A 10728-nucleotide genomic window follows, 5' to 3' on the forward strand; every position below is an offset into this window, starting at 1 on the left:
TTGGGACATTTCAAAGGAATTGCAGCAAAAAATTCAGATAAGTGACGTTGTGCATACGCTGCTGCAATGAGTCGACTTAAATTCATCATGTTTTTGCTGCGCGTTGATCCTTCTCCTGTCCATCAGCTTCCAGTTTCGTATATGCTGGTCCTAGTGGGTGGCATCCTTTACGTCTTCATCGTGGGGGTCAGCAGGAATACGTCGTCAAGAGGTTTATTCGTCCGGATTTCTTGCTTGTATAATTAAGGCCATTAATATATCAATTTTCTTTTCCAGGTTGTCAACTCTATTTGCCAGTTTAATGACTGGGTCGTCGGGTTGGCTATTTTCTGGAAAAGTGTTGATATTTTGTGGTGAGGGCGTTGTCTCCTTGACTATCTTTGGCTTTAGATTTGCCAAAGCAGCTCTGCTCGTTGTCGGGGGGCTGTCGTCTTTTCCCTGTTTGTGCTCCATAGCTTTTTCTACCTTTTTTTGTTCCTTTCGAAGCCCGTTCTGGAATTTTTCCAGATGCCTTTGCGCAGGGTTTTTAGTCATATTTGGGGCCTTTACCTTAGGATTGGTCCTGCTATTTGTGGAGGCCTTGTTTGTACTCCGGCGCCATTTATTTAGGCGTTTTTGGATGGCGATTTCATGTGAAGAAAGGTACGGTAGGTTTGGCCTACTATCCTTCACATTTTGCCGGAACGGGTTCATTGCAGACTTCCTGGCGGCTTCCTTTCGGGCTTCGGCCATTTCGGTACTATAGGGTAGTCGGGGGGTCTTGTTGAAAGGGGGGCGGGGCTGACGTTCGTTATTGTTGCTTTTTGCGTCCATTATTGTCCTAATTTTGTGAAAATCTATCCTGTTGACTGCTAATTTTTGCTTCTCTGCCTTATAGGCAGGGCACCCCTTATATGCGCTGATGTGGTTTCCTTGGCAGTTTGAACAGGTGGCGGGGGTTGATCTTGGCTTAGTGCACTCACTAGACCAATGCTGGCCAGCGCACTTCATGCACCTTGGGGGCTTCATACATGTGTTCCTAGCATGCCTGAATCCCTGGCACCTGAAGCACTGGACCGGTTCCCTCGTCCTGTTTTTCCTTTCGATTTCCACTTTTTGTCCTCCTAGCTGTTTAATGGAGAGGATCCTAAGGTGGCTTCCGTCCATGGCCGAGACAATTTCTACCTCGTGCATCCGCATCGGACCACCAGTTGCAGGATTTGTCATGTTCCTTGTGAACTTAGTCTGGTGGCCGAGCTTCTGCAGCTCGCTGGTGATCCACGAGCAAGGGGTAGAGGGGTGCAGGTGACGAATAACAACTCTGAAACCCCTTTCAGATTTATTCTGGTTTGAATAGTATGGGATACCACTTTTAGCTAGTATGTCTTTAATTATTCTATGTGCAGTCAAGTCTTTAGCCTGTATAGTTACACCGTTTCCTATAGACGTTTTTGTTGTAAAACTGTCTACCCCTGCTGAGTAATTTAGCTTTTCCAATAGTGGCACGATTTCCCTAACATTTTCTATATGAATAGGGGGGGCCCTGCGGCTCTGTGGAACTATTTGCCACGGGGGCAGTTCGGTAGCCGAATTTTTAGGGGGAGGGGGGGCAATTTCAGTTTGCGCCGGTACGCTGCGTGCAGAGGCCTTTTCACTCTCGACTGGGTGGCGGGGGGCTTTTATTTCCTCGACAATACTTTTGGCCGCCTTACTTTTAAAGATGGGGGTGGCTAGGGGGGGAAAGGGTTTGGGGTCGCAAAATTGGTGGGCACACATGCTTTTTTATTGGGCGTTTTATAGCTAAAGCTATCCATGTCCATGTTGGTATTTGTGCGCTTGCCCGGGGTTTTCGTAATTGGAGCCGGATCAGAGGATGCCACTAGTCCTGGACCGGTTCCGGCCACCACTTCCGAAAAACTCATAGGCAGGGCGCCCGTGCTATTGGGGGTGAATTAAAAAGGTCCCGCTTGGCTGCAGGCCGGTTTAGGGTTCTGGATGCAGATGTGTTACCCATAGAGTGTGTAGTGGTGACTTTGAAATTTAAATTAGCCTGAACAGGGGAACACAAAGAAGCGCCTTTCAGTTGGGGGGAGATGCATTTATTTTTTGTAGTTTTCGCGAGAATGGTGGGTTTATTTTTTAAGCTTAATTTGGAAATGTCAGGTTTAGGATACAAGTTTTGGAAAAAAGTATTGCGAGTTATAAATTTATGTTGTGTTTCACCTTGGTTGTGGTCCCTGCTATTGTCATATATATTGGCTAGTTTATGTAGTGTGTCAGCATTTGCAAGCGCGGGACTTTTTGAGCGGCTGTTTGTGCTTATGTTAATAACCTTGCTTGTGTGTGTAGGTGAGAGAGAGTGAGGGGAAATGCTTTTAGAGCCAATTTTTGTAGATGAGCTGAGGTTTCTCTCCATGCTGTTGTCTTCATGTGTGGGGAAAGGGAAATTTCTAAGAGCGCCGCTCTTTTTGTCATCCATGTTGGTATTAGTGGTTTCAGCTGCATTGGTGTTGTGAGCTGTTGTCAATTTTTTCCCCCTATTTGTATGTGTGACAGAAAGAGGGGAAACCACTGGCCCATTTGAGACGCTACTTTTGGCGCCAGCTGTTTCTTTATTAGTATTAGTAAGGAAGAGCGGGTCTTTTTGGGCATTTTTGTTTTCTCTATTCTCTTTCCCCTTATATGTAAGTGAATTTATAATTTTTATAGCAGCCTCGGAAGGGTTTTTTAGACTGTTAATTGCAGAGTTGGAAGACGATTTTTTCATGTTTATTATACTGATATTAAACTGAGAGTTGTTAGAATTTTGGGACATGGGCGAGATTTCCAGGTAGAAAGGGTATTTTGACTTTCTGGGCTCGAGAAAAGAGAGAGCACCTCATCATTTGAAGAGTCGTCAGAGAGAATTACTTGGGCCATAATATTTGCTGACTATATGTAAAGGAACGATACTTTTTGTGGTATAAATACCCTGGCTTTGGTTTTGGCGGGTCCTTTGGTACGATTCCTTTTCTTTGCTAGTCCTTCTTTGCCTCTTTTTTGCGTTCTTCCTTCTTTGCGACGTTAGCGTTCTTCTTTATGGTTCTCCTTTAAGGTTCCTCTTTATAGCTCCTCTTTATGGTTCTTCTTTATGGCTCCTCTTCTTTATTAAAATCTGCAGCTCGCTGAGTTTGTCGATTTGTCTCAAAGTATTTCACCGAAAAACCCGAATTTATATGCTTTTTAATATGTTTATTTTAATTGTTTATTTTAATTGTTTGTCGAATTGTTTCTGTATAAATTTTTCGGTCGGGAATTTTTTGTTTTTTCACTTGTGGAGATTTTCACTTAAATGTCCCGTTTAATTTTTCGTTTGCTTTGTACTTTTGATTGTATTTTAAATTGTAATTGGTTTAAACAATTTAGGCAATTTAAAATATTTTTATTAACTTTGCTATTTGAACTTTGCTTTTGTCTTTTCGCTTGCGGAGTTTTTTTTTTGACGTTTCTGGTGAAAGTACGGGAGACAGAATGATGATTTCTGCCCCGCATCCACGCATTTATTTGCCTGTGATTACACAGAGTGCAATATCTAGGTACAATTATTTTCGATTTTGAATTTGTACATTGTTGGGGATGAGTGTTAGGGTTGGACAGGTGTGGTAGATATACATGATTTGGTATTTTCTTAATTATAAACATTGCGTGGATGGTAACATTAACATATGATTTTTGTTTGTTTACATTTTTAAGAGTTTCAGGCAATTTGCATGAGTCAATTTATTTGAGTTTAAAATTGGTTTTATTTATATTTTCAGGTACCCCGCCAGAAGGACGGAAGCACCGAGCCTCAGGAATCTTTGCCGGTGGGGAATGGGAGCTGCTTGTCCCAGTTATTTGCAGTCGCAGGCTGCGCGCAACTTTTGAATTTGAGTTGGGCCAGCGTTTCTGGTAAGTATTCATGGTGGAATTTTAGCCGGCTGTCAAAAGTGGTACTATTTACCACCACAGCGGCCGTTGTTTTGCGTTTGAGTTTTCATTTTTCATTTTAGTTACAGCAGTTTCACCAGTCGTCAGAGTTTTATTTTCAGTTCGGATCCCGCGCCGCCGTCAATTTAGGTTTTAATTTGCAAGAGGCTGCCAACCCGCCCATGGGTCTCATTGCCAGCCTTCAAATGGTCCAAATCGCAGTGGATTCCCGCGCCGCCGTCTAATTCCAAGGTCCAGGGAGTTGCTGCATTTCAGCTGGAGTTCTTCAGTGCGTAGTGGATTCCCGCGTCGCCGTCTTATTCCAGGGTCCAGGGAGTTGCTTCACTTCGGTTGGAGTTCATCGTGTGTCGGCGAGAGCGTCGTCATTGCTTTGGAGTCACCAGGGTCGTCGCTTCTGTGGGTCGTCTCGCCAGGGAAAGGAGGCATCTTGTGGACGCCGGGCCAAGATGCTTTGCTTAGGGCCGACGCTCGTAAGTGTCCATGGAATTGGATGCAGAAAATTGGATTAGATAAGTATATCTATGTGTTTAGTTTTGTTTTGTCTGATTTTTGTTTTGTCTTTTCTTTTGCAGGTCCAATTCGTCCAGGATTTTTCATTTTTGTCCGGTGGGATTTGGGAAGGAATGCATTGCCTTGGATTTATAAAGAGCATCGTCGGAGGTTCGTATTTGTCAGTGAGTTTGTAAATGCATTTAGTTTTCTGTTGTTGTTAGTTTATTTTGCTCTTTTTCAGGGATATTGTCAGTATGTCGTTGCTACCAAGAAAAGGTGGAATTTAAGGGTCAAGATTTTGACCTTTTGTCGGGTCAACAGCGCCGCACTTGGAATTCGTAAGGACGAGAGGGCTTCCCAACTTGGAAACGGCATCAAAACATTTTAGGTTTTTAATGTTTTAGGTGCCGAAATCGTCGTTTTTCATTTCGCCGAGTCGGGAAATGGTAAGTTGCGTGATTTTATGTTTTTATAAATTTGTTTTTTAATTTGTTTTATGATTTTACAGGGATTTTGTTTGTATGCCGTTGCTGCCAGAAAAAAGTCGATTTCAAGGGTCGCGAAATTGACCTTTTGCCGGGTCAGCAGCGGCGCACCTAGGGTTAAGAAGGACGAGGGTGCACCCCAACATGGAGACGGCATCCAAACATTATAGGATTTTTATGTTTTAGGTGACAAAAGCTTCGTTTTTCGTTGCGCCTAGCAGGGAAGTAGTAGGTTGCGTAGTTTTATGCTTTTATTAATATGTTTTTCTTTTTCAGGGATATTGTCAGTGTTATCGTTGCTACCAGAAAAAGTCGAAATTCAAGGGTCACGATTTTGACCTTTTGCCGGGTCGGCAGCGCCGCACCAAGGGTCAATAAAATCGAGGGGGCTTCCTGGAATAGGGACGGCATCAAAACATTGTGGATTTTTATATATATTATTATATATTGCTCTGTTTTATGTTTTGATTAAAGTATTTCAATCTTTAACGGAGATTTTGTCGATATTGCATTTCTGGAGGAAAAAAGTCAATTATAGAGGTTACGATTTCGACCTTTTGCCGGGTCGGCAGCACCACGCCTAGGGTCTGTAAAAACGAGGGGGAAACCCAATAAGGAAACTGCATCAAAACATTGTATGTTTTTTGTGTTATGAGTGTCAAGAAGTTAGTTTGTCCATTTCGCCCAGTCGGGTCGTCTTTTGTCGTCAAGTATGGCTTTCATAGAGATTGCAGCTGGTGTTTTGGGACATTTCAAAGGAATTGCAGCAAAAAATTCAGATAAGTGACGTTGTGCATACGCTGCTGCAATGAGTCGACTTAAATTCATCATGTTTTTGCTGCGCGTTGATCCTTCTCCTGTCCATCAGCTTCCAGTTTCGTATATGCTGGTCCTAGTGGGTGGCATCCTTTACGTCTTCATCGTGGGGGTCAGCAGGAATACGTCGTCAAGAGGTTTATTCGTCCGGATTTCTTGCTTGTATAATTAAGGCCATTAATATATCAATTTTCTTTTCCAGGTTGTCAACTCTATTTGCCAGTTTAATGACTGGGTCGTCGGGTTGGCTATTTTCTGGAAAAGTGTTGATATTTTGTGGTGAGGGCGTTGTCTCCTTGACTATCTTTGGCTTTAGATTTGCCAAAGCAGCTCTGCTCGTTGTCGGGGGGCTGTCGTCTTTTCCCTGTTTGTGCTCCATAGCTTTTTCTACCTTTTTTTGTTCCTTTCGAAGCCCGTTCTGGAATTTTTCCAGATGCCTTTGCGCAGGGTTTTTAGTCATATTTGGGGCCTTTACCTTAGGATTGGTCCTGCTATTTGTGGAGGCCTTGTTTGTACTCCGGCGCCATTTATTTAGGCGTTTTTGGATGGCGATTTCATGTGAAGAAAGGTACGGTAGGTTTGGCCTACTATCCTTCACATTTTGCCGGAACGGGTTCATTGCAGACTTCCTGGCGGCTTCCTTTCGGGCTTCGGCCATTTCGGTACTATAGGGTAGTCGGGGGGTCTTGTTGAAAGGGGGGCGGGGCTGACGTTCGTTATTGTTGCTTTTTGCGTCCATTATTGTCCTAATTTTGTGAAAATCTATCCTGTTGACTGCTAATTTTTGCTTCTCTGCCTTATAGGCAGGGCACCCCTTATATGCGCTGATGTGGTTTCCTTGGCAGTTTGAACAGGTGGCGGGGGTTGATCTTGGCTTAGTGCACTCACTAGACCAATGCTGGCCAGCGCACTTCATGCACCTTGGGGGCTTCATACATGTGTTCCTAGCATGCCTGAATCCCTGGCACCTGAAGCACTGGACCGGTTCCCTCGTCCTGTTTTTCCTTTCGATTTCCACTTTTTGTCCTCCTAGCTGTTTAATGGAGAGGATCCTAAGGTGGCTTCCGTCCATGGCCGAGACAATTTCTACCTCGTGCATCCGCATCGGACCACCAGTTGCAGGATTTGTCATGTTCCTTGTGAACTTAGTCTGGTGGCCGAGCTTCTGCAGCTCGCTGGTGATCCACGAGCAAGGGGTAGAGGGGTGCAGGTGACGAATAACAACTCTGAAACCCCTTTCAGATTTATTCTGGTTTGAATAGTATGGGATACCACTTTTAGCTAGTATGTCTTTAATTATTCTATGTGCAGTCAAGTCTTTAGCCTGTATAGTTACACCGTTTCCTATAGACGTTTTTGTTGTAAAACTGTCTACCCCTGCTGAGTAATTTAGCTTTTCCAATAGTGGCACGATTTCCCTAACATTTTCTATATGAATAGGGGGGGCCCTGCGGCTCTGTGGAACTATTTGCCACGGGGCAGTTCGGTAGCCGAATTTTTAGGGGGAGGGGGGGCAATTTCAGTTTGCGCCGGTACGCTGCGTGCAGAGGCCTTTTCACTCTCGACTGGGTGGCGGGGGGCTTTTATTTCCTCGACAATACTTTTGGCCGCCTTACTTTTTGACGTTTCTGGTGAAAGTACGGGAGACAGAATGATGATTTCTGCCCCGCATCCACGCATTTATTTGCCTGTGATTACACAGAGTGCAATATCTAGGTACAATTATTTTCGATTTTGAATTTGTACATTGTTGGGGATGAGTGTTAGGGTGGACAGGTGTGGTAGATATACATGATTTGGTATTTTCTTAATTATAAACATTGCGTGGATGGTAACATTAACATATGATTTTTGTTTGTTTACATTTTTAAGAGTTTCAGGCAATTTGCATGAGTCAATTTATTTGAGTTTAAAATTGGTTTTATTTATATTTTCAGGTACCCCCGCCAGAAGGACGGAAGCACCGAGCCTCAGGAATCTTTGCCGGTGGGGAATGGGAGCTGCTTGTCCCAGTTATTTGCAGTCGCAGGCTGCGCGCAACTTTTGAATTTGAGTTGGGCCAGCGTTTCTGGTAAGTATTCATGGTGGAATTTTAGCCGGCTGTCAAAAGTGGTACTATTTACCACCACAGCGGCCGTTGTTTTGCGTTTGAGTTTTCATTTTTCATTTTAGTTACAGCAGTTTCACCAGTCGTCAGAGTTTTATTTTCAGTTCGGATCCCGCGCCGCCGTCAATTTAGGTTTTAATTTGCAAGAGGCTGCCAACCCGCCCATGGGTCTCATTGCCAGCCTTCAAATGGTCCAAATCGCAGTGGATTCCCGCGCCGCCGTCTAATTCCAAGGTCCAGGGAGTTGCTGCATTTCAGCTGGAGTTCTTCAGTGCGTAGTGGATTCCCGCGTCGCCGTCTTATTCCAGGGTCCAGGGAGTTGCTTCACTTCGGTTGGAGTTCATCGTGTGTCGGCGAGAGCGTCGTCATTGCTTTGGAGTCACCAGGGTCGTCGCTTCTGTGGGTCGTCTCGCCAGGGAAAGGAGGCATCTTGTGGACGCCGGGCCAAGATGCTTTGCTTAGGGCCGACGCTCGTAAGTGTCCATGGAATTGGATGCAGAAAATTGGATTAGATAAGTATATCTATGTGTTTAGTTTTGTTTTGTCTGATTTTTGTTTTGTCTTTTCTTTTGCAGGTCCAATTCGTCCAGGATTTTTCATTTTTGTCCGGTGGGATTTGGGAAGGAATGCATTGCCTTGGATTTATAAAGAGCATCGTCGGAGGTTCGTATTTGTCAGTGAGTTTGTAAATGCATTTAGTTTTCTGTTGTTGTTAGTTTATTTTGCTCTTTTTCAGGGATATTGTCAGTATGTCGTTGCTACCAAGAAAAGGTGGAATTTAAGGGTCAAGATTTTGACCTTTTGTCGGGTCAACAGCGCCGCACTTGGAATTCGTAAGGACGAGAGGGCTTCCCAACTTGGAAACGGCATCAAAACATTTTAGGTTTTTAATGTTTTAGGTGCCGAAATCGTCGTTTTTCATTTCGCCGAGTCGGGAAATGGTAAGTTGCGTGATTTTATGTTTTTATAAATTTGTTTTTTAATTTGTTTTATGATTTTACAGGGATTTTGTTTGTATGCCGTTGCTGCCAGAAAAAAGTCGATTTCAAGGGTCGCGAAATTGACCTTTTGCCGGGTCAGCAGCGGCGCACCTAGGGTTAAGAAGGACGAGGGTGCACCCCAACATGGAGACGGCATCCAAACATTATAGGATTTTTATGTTTTAGGTGACAAAAGCTTCGTTTTTCGTTGCGCCTAGCAGGGAAGTAGTAGGTTGCGTAGTTTTATGCTTTTATTAATATGTTTTTCTTTTTCAGGGATATTGTCAGTGTTATCGTTGCTACCAGAAAAAGTCGAAATTCAAGGGTCACGATTTTGACCTTTTGCCGGGTCGCAGCGCCGCACCAAGGGTCAATAAAATCGAGGGGGCTTCCTGGAATAGGGACGGCATCAAAACATTGTGGATTTTTATATATATTATTATATATGCTCTGTTTTATGTTTTGATTAAAGTATTTCAATCTTTAACGGAGATTTTGTCGATATTGCATTTCTGGAGGAAAAAAGTCAATTATAGAGGTTACGATTTCGACCTTTTGCCGGGTCGGCAGCACCACGCCTAGGGTCTGTAAAAACGAGGGGGAAACCCAATAAGGAAACTGCATCAAAACATTGTATGTTTTTTGTGTTATGGAGTGTCAAGAAGTTAGTTTGTCCATTTCGCCCAGTCGGGTCGTCTTTTGTCGTCAAGTATGGCTTTCATAGAGATTGCAGCTGGTGTTTTGGGACATTTCAAAGGAATTGCAGCAAAAAATTCAGATAAGTGACGTTGTGCATACGCTGCTGCAATGAGTCGACTTAAATTCATCATGTTTTTGCTGCGCGTTGATCCTTCTCCTGTCCATCAGCTTCCAGTTTCGTATATGCTGGTCCTAGTGGTGGCATCCTTTACGTCTTCATCGTGGGGTCAGCAGGAATACGTCGTCAAGAGGTTTATTCGTCCGGATTTCTTGCTTGTATAATTAAGGCCATTAATATATCAATTTTCTTTTCCAGGTTGTCAACTCTATTTGCCAGTTTAATGACTGGGTCGTCGGGTTGGCTATTTTCTGGAAAAGTGTTGATATTTTGTGGTGAGGGCGTTGTCTCCTTGACTATCTTTGGCTTTAGATTTGCCAAAGCAGCTCTGCTCGTTGTCGGGGGGCTGTCGTCTTTTCCCTGTTTGTGCTCCATAGCTTTTTCTACCTTTTTTTGTTCCTTTCGAAGCCCGATCTGGAATTGTTCCAGATGCCTTTGCGCTGGGTTTCTAGTCATATTTGGGGCCTTTACCTTGGGATTGATCCTGCTATTTGTGGAGGCCTTGTTTGCACTCCGGCGCCATTTATTTAGGCGTTTTTGGATGGCAGCTTCATGTGAAGAAAGGTGCGGTAGGTTTGGCCTACTATCCTTCACATTTTGCCGGAACGGGTTCATTGCAGACTTCCTGGCGGCTTCCTTTCGGGCTTCGGCCATTGTTGAAAGGGGGGGGGGCTGCCGTTCGATATTGTTGCTTTTTGCGTCCATTATTGTCCTAATTTTGTGAAAATCTATTCTGTTGACTGCTAATTCTTGCTTCTCTGCCTTATAGGCAGGGCACCCCTTATATGCGCTGATGTGGTTTCCTTGGCAGTTTGAACAGGTGGCGGGGGTTGATCTTGGCTTAGTGCACTCACTAGACCAATGCTGGCCAGCGCACTTCATGCACCTTGGGGGCTTCATACATGTGTTCCTAGCATTCCTGAAACCCTGGCACCTGAAACACTAAACCGGTTCCCTCGTCCTGTTTTTCCTTTCGATTTCCACTTTTTGTCCTCCTAGCTGTTTAATGGAGAGGATCCTAAGGTGGCTTCCGTCCATGGCCGAGACAATTTCTACCTCGTGCATCCGCATCGGACCACCAGT

At 44.2% G+C, this 10728-nt stretch overlaps 4 protein-coding genes across 27 annotated transcripts; 2 read left to right on the forward strand and 2 right to left on the reverse strand.

The window, feature by feature from the left end:
* Positions 1-19: 19 nt before the first annotated feature.
* On the reverse strand, positions 20-2818 carry LOC120321969. The gene is made up of 2 exons (XM_039376356.2): positions 550-2818; positions 20-492 (listed from the first exon to the last, which is right to left on the reverse strand). Exons 1-2 carry the CDS (start codon positions 1753-1755, stop codon positions 214-216), a joined length of 1485 nt encoding a protein of 494 aa, XP_039232290.1. The 5' UTR covers positions 1756-2818; the 3' UTR covers positions 20-213.
* A 954-nt stretch (positions 2819-3772) lies between these two features.
* On the forward strand, positions 3773-5418 carry LOC120321972. Of its 11 annotated transcripts, none has more exons than XR_006245237.1 (5): positions 3773-3909; positions 4050-4608; positions 4682-4886; positions 4949-5150; positions 5202-5418. XR_006245237.1 is itself a non-coding variant. In XM_039376370.2 (5 exons), exons 1-5 carry the CDS (start codon positions 4395-4397, stop codon positions 5038-5040), a joined length of 357 nt encoding a protein of 118 aa, XP_039232304.1. In that variant the 5' UTR covers positions 3780-4394; the 3' UTR covers positions 5041-5418. The 11 variants fall into 11 exon arrangements, 7 of the variants coding, with proteins under 7 accessions (XP_039232304.1, XP_039232303.1, XP_039232302.1 ...); XM_039376370.2 differs by having other exon boundaries at positions 3780-4418; positions 4521-4622; positions 4682-4778; positions 4845-4886; positions 4949-5418; XM_039376369.2 differs by having other exon boundaries at positions 3780-4418; positions 4521-4608; positions 4662-4778; positions 4845-4886; positions 4949-5418.
* A 268-nt stretch (positions 5419-5686) lies between these two features.
* On the reverse strand, positions 5687-7015 carry LOC120321970. Its single transcript, XM_039376357.2, has 2 exons — positions 6217-7015; positions 5687-6159 (listed from the first exon to the last, which is right to left on the reverse strand). The coding sequence occupies exons 1-2, from the start codon at positions 6871-6873 to the stop codon at positions 5881-5883; spliced, it is 936 nt and encodes a 311-aa protein (XP_039232291.1). The 5' UTR covers positions 6874-7015; the 3' UTR covers positions 5687-5880.
* Positions 7016-7362: 347 nt separating this feature from the next.
* LOC26535308 lies at positions 7363-9140 on the forward strand. Of its 14 annotated transcripts, none has more exons than XR_006245232.1 (7): positions 7363-7457; positions 7679-7812; positions 7995-8360; positions 8424-8525; positions 8585-8789; positions 8852-9053; positions 9105-9140. XR_006245232.1 is itself a non-coding variant. In XM_043207150.1 (6 exons), exons 1-6 carry the CDS (start codon positions 7393-7395, stop codon positions 8941-8943), a joined length of 957 nt encoding a protein of 318 aa, XP_043063085.1. In that variant the 5' UTR covers positions 7363-7392; the 3' UTR covers positions 8944-9140. The 14 variants fall into 14 exon arrangements, 6 of the variants coding, with proteins under 6 accessions (XP_043063085.1, XP_043063084.1, XP_043063088.1 ...); XR_006245234.1 differs by having other exon boundaries at positions 8424-8511; XR_006245235.1 differs by having other exon boundaries at positions 7995-8321; positions 8424-8511.
* Positions 9141-10728: the final 1588 nt, after the last annotated feature.

The sequence above is a fragment of the Drosophila yakuba genome, chromosome 3R (genome assembly GCF_016746365.2).
Source record: "Drosophila yakuba strain Tai18E2 chromosome 3R, Prin_Dyak_Tai18E2_2.1, whole genome shotgun sequence".
Lineage (NCBI taxonomy): Eukaryota > Metazoa > Arthropoda > Insecta > Diptera > Drosophilidae > Drosophila > Drosophila yakuba.

Coding starts and splice junctions, on each gene's coding strand:
- LOC26535308 (XM_043207149.1), top strand. CDS start 7,393: ATGATGATTTCTGCCCCGCATCCACGCATTTATTTGCCTGTGATTACA. Junction 7,813..7,994: donor GAGTTGGGCCAGCGTTTCTG/GTAAGTATTCAT, acceptor TTTAATTTGCAA/GAGGCTGCCAACCCGCCCAT. Junction 8,790..8,851: donor TTTCGCCGAGTCGGGAAATG/GTAAGTTGCGTG, acceptor ATGATTTTACAG/GGATTTTGTTTGTATGCCGT.
- LOC120321972 (XM_039376366.2), top strand. Junction 4,779..4,844: donor CAGCGCCGCACTTGGAATTC/GTAAGGACGAGA, acceptor TTAATGTTTTAG/GTGCCGAAATCGTCGTTTTT. Junction 4,887..4,948: donor TTTCGCCGAGTCGGGAAATG/GTAAGTTGCGTG, acceptor ATGATTTTACAG/GGATTTTGTTTGTATGCCGT.
- LOC120321970 (XM_039376357.2), bottom strand. CDS start 6,873: ATGACAAATCCTGCAACTGGTGGTCCGATGCGGATGCACGAGGTAGAA. Junction 6,160..6,216: donor ATAGCAGGACCAATCCTAAG/GTAAAGGCCCCA, acceptor GAAAAATTCCAG/AACGGGCTTCGAAAGGAACA.
- LOC120321969 (XM_039376356.2), bottom strand. CDS start 1,755: ATGTGTGCCCACCAATTTTGCGACCCCAAACCCTTTCCCCCCCTAGCC. Junction 493..549: donor ATAGCAGGACCAATCCTAAG/GTAAAGGCCCCA, acceptor GAAAAATTCCAG/AACGGGCTTCGAAAGGAACA.